A 12867-nucleotide genomic window follows, 5' to 3' on the forward strand; every position below is an offset into this window, starting at 1 on the left:
TTAGTTAGGCACTGTGTTGTAATGAACACTGTTTCTAAGTAGGCACAACAATACGGGTAACAGTACAGATGGTATGCACTGTACAACTGATTGTCAGGTAGTCCGAGTTAGCAAAGTGTTGACAAAGAAAGAGCGAGCACACTCCTCAGAAACTAATGGTACCTGTCCATCTATAATAGAAATTCATCAGCAGTCTGAGGCCAATACATGAAAAATTGAAAGAAAATTCAACATGTTCAAAAATGCATAGAACATACATGTGGAAAAAGTATGAAAACAGGTTTTTACTCTAGTTTTACGTAAAATTTTGATTTTCTTATGAATGGTTTCAATTAGAAGGAATCTCAAAATATTGGGGATCTGCTGTTTCACAATTTCGAACAGATTCCCTCTAAACCCAAAAATGTGAAATTATCTTTCAAGGTATGTTTTAATGCTAAAAAGTGAAACTGGACAAAAATTAAAAAAAATACGTTTTGGATAATTTTGCCACTTCTACAAACCCACCAAGTTCCATCAAGATTGTTTGTTTACATTTGAGAATATTACCTTGTGAGTAAATGATATGACAGTGTAGGGCATATATGACTCACACTCCATACTGAATTACCTCGCTCAGTCAAAAATAATAAGGACTGCTACAGAAAGAACATTACCGAATAATGGTCCACAAGTTAATTTTATTCTGCTGCCAAAGTTATGTTGTTGTGGTCTTCAGTCCTGAGACTGGTTTGATGCAGCTCTCCATGCTACCCTGTCCTGTGCGTTTCTTCATCTCCCAGTACCTACTGCAGCCTACATCCTTCTGAATCTGCTTAGTGTATTAATCTCTTGGTCTCCCTCTACGGTTTTTACCCTCCATGCTACCCTCCAATACTAAATTTGTGATCCCTTGATGCCTCAGAACATGTCCTATCAACCGGTCCCTTCTTCTCGTCAAGTTGTGCCACAAACTCCTCTTCTCCCCAATTCTATTCAATACCTCCTCATTAGTTATGTGATCTACCCATCTAATCTTCAGCATTCTCCTGTAGCACCACATTTTGAAAGCTTCTATTCTCTTCCTGTCCAAACTATTTATCGTCCATGTTTCACTTCCATACATGGCTACAGTCCATACGAATACCTTCAGAAATACGAATACTTTCATGTGTAAATTGTTAACTTTGGATGATTGTGCACTTTATGTGTGGGGTATTACAGGGAGAAGAGTTTCAGCAATGTATTTGTAATGTTATTTCTTAGGCTTTCCCGGCAATTTGATGACATCTCGTGGAAGACGCTGATATCCGGCAGAAAACCTGATTTCCGCAAGATGTCAATGTATTTCTAATTTACAAAGTTATATAAATCAATTTATATCAAACGTAACTTTAATTTTGGCCACAATTTAATAATCTTGAATGTTATAGCAGTTAACTTAAAATTAATTCTTACGTTGATATTATCCTTTGGCCTCTATCATAGACATCTACTTAAAAATTACTGTAGCAAAAAGATACGTATACTCTGTATTTTACAGTGCATGCACATTAAAAAAATATTGTAACAAAAAAGTATGTGCTTCTTCAACAATTGCTTTAACTTGTACTCCATGTCAAGAACATGATTTTGTTGATATAAATAAGCAGACAGGATATGGTGAATGGAACAATACATTACGTCATGAAATAATTCATTGATGCATAGGGATCCAAGCAAGACATGTTAGTGGCAAATTCAAGTACCTAAACCTGCTGGCAATACAGTAACTCAATTCTTCTCCCCTCCCCCCTCCCCACCAGTCCCTCCCTCTACCCCTCCACCGCAGCCCCCACCCTTCTCTCTCTCTCTCTCTCTCTCTCTCTCTCTCTCTCTCTCTCTCTCTCTCTCTCTCCCCTGCCCCCACCCTCCCCCCAAACACACAACATTGCAAAAATTATTAAGGAAATTACAGAATCTCTGTAAGTCATTTGTGAAAACTGAATCTAAATCATTAAACATTTTTGATGAAGTTGAGCATTTATTTATACTGATGTCTGCAAACAACACATTGAGGAAAAGCCAGATTTGTCACAACAGGTCACATTGTTTCAAATTTTACTCATAATGTCTTTGTTATTTATCATTATTTTTTCCATTGCTTTAGTAACTGACGAGTAAAGTCTACTTATCTTTTTCACTATTGACTAACACTCCTATTTTTTCTCGGATTACATTAGTTACTATGCTGAAAATGACAGGAGTCAACATGGAACAATACTATTATACACAAACGTAATTGAATACATTTTTCGTTATTTTAGATGAAAAATAGAACTGCCCAGGCAATATTTTCTAGCAAAAGAGCAAAGCAGAGGCAAGATTATACTTACAGAAAACTGTTCTGTGTCATTACTGAGAGACATGTGGTTCTTGAAGCTGTACGGTGGAGCACATTTAGTACCATCAGCTAGACTACATGGTGCTTTTAAACTGGAAAAGAGAAAAAAAATTTTACAGAGCTACACATATTAAAATCGAATGTAAATTGTTAACTTTGGATGATTGTGCACTTTATGTGTGGGGTATTACAGGGAGAAGAGTTTCAACAATGTATTTCTAATTTACAAGTACAGAATGACATGTCATAAAGTTATAGACAATATTATTGAATAACTTTATTCTTTTTGGAATTAAAAACTGGAATGTGCTTATAAATGAGTACCAATATGTGATGACTTTAAATTACTGTTTATAAGGATAACATTTTTACTTGTGTAGTTAAATGTTATCAGCTTACAATATACAATTGTTGATCAGCCCCAAACTACAGCAGAGTCCCACTAATCCGAATCCTGGTAATCCAAACTTTCTATTAATGCGAACATGAAAAAAGTTAGTCTAAGTATGAAAAACTGTGAGGTAAACTGCTATACATATACACTATTTTAATTTACACAGTACAGTAAACATGTATTAGAAAAATTGGCATGAAAACATTAGGTTTAAACAATGCATAACAATGAAAGAAAAGCTGCAAAACTTACTAAAATAGTGGACATTTTATCCTTACTTTTTAGATGACAAAAACTCAGTCATTGTTTTTTGACATAATGAAGACTGTCTGTTATATGATGCATAGTTGCGCCATTGTCTCATATACATCAGATCAGCAGGTGTAGCAGTGGACTGTTGCTCCAAATAATGTACGCGAGGTCAAGAGCTTCTTCTGTGTCACTGTATGGCACCAGCTCTCCTTTGTTGCTTTCAGGCACATTGTCACTTCCATCACAGCAGTCCACTTCTTCCTGGTCTTGAATCACAGCAGCAACTAAATCAGTGTCAGTATGGTACTTCACACATGCCCCATCCACTGCCATCCACTCATCCACATGTCCTTCACTAGCTTCTTCACATCCAGGGATTGTTTGTATCATTTGTAACAGATTTTCCTCTTCATTTTAAACTAGGTTGTCCTGAAATTCAAGAGATGTCCACAGTTTTCTCCACAATTTTCTTGGAGTATTTTCTGAAATATTCTGCCATGAATCAGCGGCCCAATAAACAACATCCTTCACATTGGTCTTTTTTTTTGTTCACTAAAGGAATGCTATCATCTTGGATCAGATTCTTAAAAAATTTTTTCTGTAAATCAGTTTTAATGTTTTCAGTATGCCCTGGTCCATCGGCTGTAGAAGTGATGAAACATTCAGCAGCAAAAGTTTGCCACAATTTCTCCATCACATAATTTCTCAGTGCTGGCGTGAGATGGCGCGTTATCAATCAAAAGGATTACATGGGAAGACAAATGATTTTCCTTAGAAAATTGTCGAACAGAGGGAACAAACTGGCCATGAAACCATTCTTTGAACAGCTTACCATCCATCCATGCTTTTTTCTGGTTGCGATAATATATGGACAGGAACTTCATGTTGCAGTTTTTAAAAGCCCTGGGCCTAGAAGATTTGCCGATCAGCATTAAAGGCAGCTTGTGATTAGCAGCATTGCTGCACACTAATGAAGTCACACAATCTTTGCACATTTTAAAACCAGGAACATGATCTTCTGCTTCTGATGCCATGCTTTTCGTTGGCAATGCCTTAAAATTAAGGCCAGTCTCGTCAGCATTATAAATTTGTTGGAGAGAATACTTTCCCTCTCTTATCATTTTTTCAAACTCACCCAAGTATTCCTTCGCTGCATCATGGTCAGAAGAAAGCTTCTCTCCAGCAACTGTTAGCTGATGGATTCCATGACATTTTTTGAACCTGTCCAACCAACCCGTACTCACACTAAAAGACTCATCACCATTCATTAACTTGTTCAGGTAAACAACCTTCTCCTGAATCAGTGCTCCACACAAAGGAGTTCCCCTTTCTCTTTCCTACATAAACCAAAGGAAAAGAGCTTCATCCACTTTATTGTACTTGGTCTGTTTCAAAGTATGCCGCATTTCGAATGTACTTCCTGAAAATGTTGCACAGCACTATTCAAGCTTCACTCAGTTCTCCTTCCAATCACAAATGGTTGCTTTAACAACACCCAGCTCCATTGCCAGTTCAGATACACTCTCACCATTGTCTATCTGCTTCAAAGCATTTAGTTTTTCTTTGAGAGTTAATGTTGTATGTTTCTGTTTACTCATGATGAAAATAAGCACACCACTACACCTGCATGAATATAGTACAACTGTTACGCATGCCAGCGATCAATCACTAACATAACCAAGCACTTTGCGAGTCCACTGGCAGTGCACTGACCTCAGACCCTACAAAGGTCTCAACAATGCACAACAACAACAATGGCAGGAAGTGAGAAGTGAGCCATAGTTCCCACACTTGTTCCCATTTGTTACCATGGTGTACCTACTTATCAGCTTGGTATACTTCATTCTAGAAACTCATCACCATAATTCCAGCTAATCTGAACAAATAGGTAATCCAAACAAGGTCTGGTCCCAATTAGTTCGGATTAACAGGGTTCTACTGTACATTTCTTTGGCAGTTTTACATTGTATGTACTTGATACACAATTTAATTAGTTATATTAAAAACAAAGATTCCAAGACTTACCAAGCGGGAAAGCGCTGGTAGACAGGCACGATAAAATAACACACAAACACACACATAAAATTTCTAGCTTTCGCAACCAACGGTTGCTTCTTCAGGGAAGAGGGAAGGAGAGGGAAAGACGAAAGGATGTGGGTTTTAAGGGAGTGGGTAAAGAGTCATTCCAATCCCGGGAGCGGAAAGACTTACCTTAGGGGGAAAAAAGGATAGGTATATACTCGCGCGCGCGCGCCCACACACACACACACACACACACACACACACACACACACACACACACACACACACACACACACACACACACACACAGGATAGGTATATACTCGCGCGCGCGCCCATACACACACACACACACACACACACACACACACACACACACACACACACACATCCATCCATACATACACAGACACAAGCAGACATATTTAAAGGCCTTTAAAAATGTCTGCTTGTGTCTGTATATGTATGGATGGATATGTGTGTGTGGGTGTGTGTGTGTGTGTGTGTGTGTGTGTGTGTGTGTGTGTGTGTGTGTGTGTGTGTGTGTGCGCCCTTTTTTCCCCCTAAGATAAGTCTTTCCACGCCCGGGATTGGAATGACTCCTTACCCTCCCGTGCTATTTTATTGTGCCTGTCTACCGGCGCTTTCCCACTTGGTAAGTCTTGGAATCTTTGTTTTTAATATATTTTTCCCATGTGGAAGTTTCTATTTTATTTACATCATTAATTTAATTAGTTAGTTTTTTGTTCCATAGATGAATTTCATATTGTATGTTATGATTTGGAATGTGTCAACAGAACAAACAAAGAACACTTATATAGATAACTAAAAAAATAATAATATATTAAAAACATAGATTCCAAGACTTACCAAGCGGGAAAGTTCCAGTAGACAGGCACAATAAATAAAACACACACACAGAATTTCTAGCTTTCGCACCCGACGGTTGCTTCTTCAGGAAAGAGGGAAGGAGAGGGAAAGACGAAAGGATATGGGTTTTAAGGGAGAGGGTAAGGAGTCATTCCAATCCCGGGAGCGGAAAGACTTCCCTTAGGGGGAAAAAAGGACAGGTGTACACTCGCACACACACACATATCCATCCGCACATACACAGACACAAGCAGACATTTGTAAAGGCAAAGAGTTCCGGGATTGGAATGACTCCTTACCCTCTCCCTTAACACCCACATACTTTCGTCTTTCCCTCTCCTTCCCTCTTTCCTGAAGAAGCAACCGTTGGTTGCAAAAGCAATAAATAATATTTATACAGCTATAAGCTGGTCACTTACAGGTTTTCACGGTTTTTTCTGTTTTGTCCTTGTATCAGCTAATTATTCAACTCAAGAATCCTCTATGGTATAGAAAGAGTTGTCAAAAGAAAATGTCTTTAATCTACATTTGAAAGCACTTCTGTTATAAGTCACACATTTTATTTGCATGGATAAATTGTCAAAGAGTTTTATAGCTCCATATTTCACCCCTTTCTATGCAAAAGTTAGATTTGTTCAAGGGTTAATGCGCATCATTTTTTTCTTCAAGTGTCTTACTTCTGAATATCTCTTTTATTCTCAAATTTAGGGGAATTGTTGACAACAAGATTCATAAGTGAATAAGTGTACTGTGATGATATGATTCATATTCCCAGCTGTTTGATGGAATACCTGTGAGATGAATGTGCATGAATTTCACACTATAATCTTACCCTCCCACACATCACTATTTGATTTTTTTTAGCATCTTCATTAGTTTCAAAAGCTTCGAGAGGCATTAGATATACACAAAAAAAACTTATCTTCATTTTCTCTTCTTGAGGTTGGCTCCAAGTTTCATGTCTAGGGGTACATGCTTGCAGCTGAAATTTTGATTTAACATTGTGGGTTCCTGATGACTAAATAACTGTAGAAAATTTCCCTGTATATTTATTTGTCACATTATTAAATATCACACTGTTTTTACAATTTCCACTTAATATTCCAAATTACATTGTTAGTGTTGATCATATAAATATGTCTGTCTCCATCAGAGGCATGTCCACTACTACTACATTCTGCAGTATCCACAATATTCCAAAGAGGTTACAAAGCAACAGTGTTTACACACTTCCTTGACAAATGATGAATCTTTACTAAGCTACATCATTATTTTATAAATGAACCCAGAAATAAATTTAATAATTAGTGTTAGACTGTGGAATTAATAATATGAATTTTAAGTGTGCTAGAATTTCTAACTTCAAATATTTCTAAAACAAGAATAATTTTAACTATTAGTACATATTGACTGTTACAAATAAATATGTTTTTATACATTTTAGCCTGAAATATAATACATTGTATACAAAATCAAATTAAGTTCTTTCAGTGAAACAGCCAAGAATGTTCACCTATATAAGATTCGGGATTAATCCTGGTATCGCATTTATAAAAGGTTATTTTAGGAAAGGGTGTCCCATTACAGCACATAATCCAGATTATTTTCTCTTCTGTGCAATGAATACTATTTGCCTAAGCAAGATGTTAGCCCAGAATATTGTGTCATAAGACATCAACAAATTAAAACTTGCAAAATATGTCAGCTTACTGACTTCTGTATCACAAAGTTGGCAATTATTATTATGGAAAAGGTAGCTGATACTAAATGTTTTAGCAAGTCTGTTATATGGTTTTTCCAGTTTAAATTCTCATTCACAGGCACACCTAAGAATTTAGAATTTCGTACCTTATTTATTATATCTTGTTGGTGAACCAGGATAGTTGGAGGGGGGGGGGGGGGATATTTTTGACAGTAGAAAATGGGATAAACTACATTCTTTCTAAGTTTAAAGACAGACCATTCATGTAAAATCATTTAATAACTGTCAGAAAACATCATTTACTATTTTCTCTGTTGCTACTTCTTTGATAAGCTAAAAATAATGCTTGTATCAGCTGCAAACAAGACAAATTCTACCTCCTGGTTCAAATAAAATGTCAGATCAATAACATAAAACAAGAAAAGTAGGGAGCCAATGATCCCTGTGGGACTCCTATTGTGATTTCTCCCCATGCAGGTGGTGTAGCATCATCTCTGTTTTACTCGAACAGCCAAGGGTAACTTTCTGCATTCTTTTTCTTAAATATGTATAAAGTAGGCATCTGATGAACTACATATTCTACATAAACATAATTTATCTAATAGAACATTACAATCAACACAAACAAATGTCTTTGAAAAGTCACAGTAGGTCCCAGTTGATGATATTTTATCTTTTAAAGATTTTATTACATGCTCGGTAAATGTATAAATACCTGACTCATAGGAATGGCCCTCCTGAAATCTAAACTGTGATTGGCTAAGTATCCCACTGCTGTGTTACAACTCTGGAGTACATTACTTTCTCAAAATTTTGGAAAACAATGTAAGAAGTGACAATGAACAGTAGTTATTGGCATCTATGGAGTCACTCTTCTTATAGAGAGGCCTAAAAGTGGCACATTTCAATTTTTCTGGGGAAACACCATGAGTTAACAATGCATTACACATGTGACTAAGTACATTGCATATTATACGTCCACAACTTCTTATTGCTTTATTGGAAATATTATGCACCCCCTATCGATATTCTGTTTTTAGAGTCATGATGAGCTTCCTTATTTCAGATGGGGATGTGATATTAATTTTTATTTCATTAAATGTCCTCTGTATTGCTTCTTCGATGTCATGTTTCTTCCCCCCCCCCCTGCCTCATTATTAATGTACATATAGAAGTCATTCGATGAGAGACCATGGGAAAGACACAGGAGAGCAGAGGTAAATGAAATTAAACCAATATGCAACAGCATGGTTGGAAGTAGCACAAGATAGAAGCGTTACTTGCTGTGGCTATTTTGTACAAGTTTGTTCTTTATTGTGAAGAGTCTCTGATATCTGAAGTGATCCTAGGTTTCTTTAATCACTTGTCATTATTACATTTAATTATCTTTTCAGGAAGGCTGCTTTCAAAAATAGATACATAGTTGTTAAGAAATATGTTTAATTTAAGGGCATTACGTTTATTGAAAACTCCACCCAAGTCAACATTTTTAAGCTTTCTTTAAAATCTTCAGTACTTTTTTCTTTAATCAGCCTCATTGTTTTCTTAGAATTTTGGGGGCACTGCTAGAGAGGAACCTCTCTGATCACTGGCTGCATCCTTTCCAAGCATATTTTTCTAAGGTAGACTCAGTTTGCATTATGGCTAGCAAGTAGTGTGATGTGCTTTTGTATTTGCACCATATGGTAAATAAAGACTGTTCTAACCAGCACCTGGTTGTTACTAACTGTCACCCTTATCTTAACCTGGGATAAGATTCCACATTGGTGACCCACAATGACCATATATGGTTCATTTTTGTGCTACTAAGTCTCTGGATTTGGGTATTACACATGGACAGTGCAACCATTCTGCATTTACCATAGACTGCATTTCCATATGAAAGAGTTTCGTGTCTTGAAGTTGACTCCAAGGCAACTTGTTTTTGTCAAAAATGAACATGACTTCCATCAGTGCAATGTTACAAATGTAGCAATGGTTTTGAACAATGGAATCCTACAGACAATTTATTAGGCATTTTCGTTCTGGACTCTACTCTGCACGCATTTTAGTCATATACTGCTCAAACAGCAACACTCACAAGTGTTCACTGCTGCTGATGTGTCTGCCATGCCATGTCCAAGCTCATTCAACGTATTCACGCTGCATCTTGTGATCCAGCCTGCCAGACAATTTCTGGACATTCCCACTGCACCTACTACCATGCTACATACAGGTGCTGAGCACTTGTCCATTGAACTACATCAGATAATATCTCGGTCATTAGCACAACCATTCACTGATGACAACATGCCCATTATGATGCACACTCTAAACCACCATCATTTCGCCCACATCAACCCACTTTCTGGCTCACAATTGTTGAGAGCAGCCATGGTACATATGATACACCTAGTGACAGTGCCAAATTTGTCACATTACTCAGTTACATCAGTGAACACGCTGATGTGATCAGTGACATTATCCCTTCCTCCCCCCACACACAACAAATCTGTGAAATCTGCTCTTCTCCAATGCAACTCACAGTCACAGGAGCAACAAGTACAACATTTATTCATGAAGAACAAATGGGGGACAGGACACCTTCAAAGCTTTGGTGCCAGTTACACACACTAGTGGATTTCAGACTGATGCTGGATCACATGCTCTGGATCCTCACACCTCAAGTCAACTTGCGATGATTTTGCATCAACATGAATTGCTGGATCACAAGTTAAAATTGGCAGACAGAGTCTTTATAATACTACAATAACAACAATGTATAAATTTGGCTGATAACATTGCCTCTGAACATAACCCATAGTAGTCACACTGCACCCAGTGCCTCACTGCAGCCAAGCCAGACTGAGCTCACTTGACCACCGTTAAACTTGATGTCAGCTCCACCACAGGGGATGTTGACCTTCATGCAGCCACAAGAAAATCCCCACAAGTGGCAACCATGCCCTGCATGCTGACATGTTGATACCAAAACAATTCTGCTGGTTCCACATCCAGTTTGTTGAAGCCATGTGGAAGTGCTGCCCACCATGCAACTATCCAAAAGCGATGCCAAGTTCTCAGTAGTGCACTGGATCATGAAGGCCATGCAAGAGACTTACTTCCCATCATGTTAACAAAACACCTTCCACATCACCATTGCATAGTAGGATGTATGTGACATCAATCAACAGTATTTACTCACTGACATTGGTTTTGATGTGAGTACCTCACCTCAAGGTCTACCCTCAGTGTCAAGTACCTTTCTTGCTACACAACTCCACGTATACAGCTGAGTCTCCCACCCTCAATCTCGATAATGGGGAAATGTTTAATGGAACTTCCTTAAAGCAGATGTAAGAGATCTGGTGCTTGGTGCCAGCTTACTTCATCATTTTTGGCTTTTATTGGACCTGACACATGGCACTCTGACCCATCAGGTGAGTGGCCACTCCGTTACTGGTGTCCTCGGTTATGCCCACCAATGCTCAGCACATCTCCGCCATGTCTTGATTGAATGATACCTACAAGAATGCATCAAACCCCTCATCGAACTGCAACAATTTCAACTGCATTATTTTGGCAAGAAACTGGAATCATTACATTTAAGGGAAAAATGATGCTATACATTGTGCAATCTGCCAGGTGTTGGAGGAATTCAACACCCTACAACACTATCTGTATGGTTCTCAGCTGTTACATTCACTCACCCCTGTTCAGGATGACTCCCCTACAACATCCCCACTTGATCTCAGCATGACAATGGCGTCCTCCCCGGTAACATCCAAGTCCACCCAGTCTCCACATATGGCCAAGGGCAGTAAAATGCTTTCTGCTCTTGTATCCTTCACTGTAACTTCGAGTATTCCTACACCTCCTGCACAATTGCAGGTATTATTTACGAAACATGCTACTTGCATCTGAACTCTCAACACAAGATTACAACCACCCGAAGCCCTCCTGTTTGCCATAGGTTGCACTGGTTATTACAAAACAACAAGCTTTGGACCACCAAAGTGAAAGATGATGAACTTTTACGGCCTGGGACTGTGAGACATTTTGGTAGTTTGTGGACTTCTACCATTAAGATGGCACCCAAGAAACATGAGAGAATGAGACTGTGTGAAAACATCCACACAATCAGTAACAGATATTCTGTGCCAGACATGCAAGACTTCACTCACTGCACTGCGTACACTTCAGGTTCCAGTATCTTAGCGTGCCAGAAAGCATATCTTCAGATATTAGTGAATGCAGAGGAAATTCACAGAAGTGTGACTGACATCTTTTGGTTTATATGAATTCTATATATCCAACATGGCCTTAAGAATGCAGCTCAGACTTAGCAGTGGTTAATTGACAGCATTCTGTTAAAACTCCCTTTTTGCTATATCTACCTGGATGATATTCTGATCTTCTCACCTACCCAAACTCAGTGAACTGCATCTTAAACAAGTTCTTGAGGCACTTGTTGCCAATAGCATAGTGATCAGTGATGACGAATGCCAATTTCAGCAGCTTGATCTGACAATCAACGAAGCTGGCGCTTACCCTACATCACAGTCAACCAATCTTATACGCCAAATGCCACTACCATAGGACTTTCACAAGTTACATCATTTCCCTCATGTAGCTACCATTCAGGCACCATTCATGAGAGTTCTCATGGGCAAAAACACAACTGGCTGACATAAGTTAGAGTGGACCCCTTGTATGCAGCAAGTCTTCAAGCAAATAAAAGAGTGTCTCGGATATACTGGTACTCACCATAAAGGTGACATGTTGAGCTGCAGACAGGCATAATTAAAAGACTATTCACATTAACTTTTGGCAAAAATCCTTCTTCAGAAAAGAGAAATGTACACAAATTCACACAAGTAAACACACCACAGACACACATCACCACTAACTCTGGCCAGACTGGAAGAGAAACACATTGTATGGGAGCAGCAATCTGGAGCATGTTGGAAATGAAGAGGGATAGCAAGGTAAGAATGGGGAGAGAGGAATCAGTACTGCCTGGCAGAACATGCAGGAACTAGATGGGGATGACAGGGCTAAAGGTGCAGCAATGCGAGGCTGTGGGGGAGGGAGAGGAGGGGGCTAACTGGGGAGTGGAAAGTAGAGGAGCAGATAAGAAGAAAAGATTGGTGGATATGCTGGCAGAGAGCAGTGCACACAAGGGTGAATGGAGGCTTATTGTGAGGTGATAGGACAGAGAGGGTGGAAACAGATGAGTGGAAGGTGTAGAGACAGTAGGTTTTGGTAGGCTGGGGTTGGGTTTAT

The 12867-nt window shown here is 38.6% G+C and overlaps 1 protein-coding gene across 1 annotated transcript in view; it reads right to left on the reverse strand.

The window, feature by feature from the left end:
* Window positions 1-12867, reverse strand: part of LOC126335142 (integrin beta-PS-like) — a 257184-nt gene that overhangs the window by 178026 nt on the left and 66291 nt on the right. Inside the window, exon 4 of the mRNA XM_049998103.1 lies at window positions 2355-2454. Within this exon, the coding sequence (XP_049854060.1) occupies window positions 2355-2454 (100 nt within the window). The remainder of the gene's footprint in view (window positions 1-2354; window positions 2455-12867) is intronic.

The sequence above is a fragment of the Schistocerca gregaria genome, chromosome 2 (assembly GCF_023897955.1).
Source record: "Schistocerca gregaria isolate iqSchGreg1 chromosome 2, iqSchGreg1.2, whole genome shotgun sequence".
Taxonomy (NCBI): domain Eukaryota; kingdom Metazoa; phylum Arthropoda; class Insecta; order Orthoptera; family Acrididae; genus Schistocerca; species Schistocerca gregaria.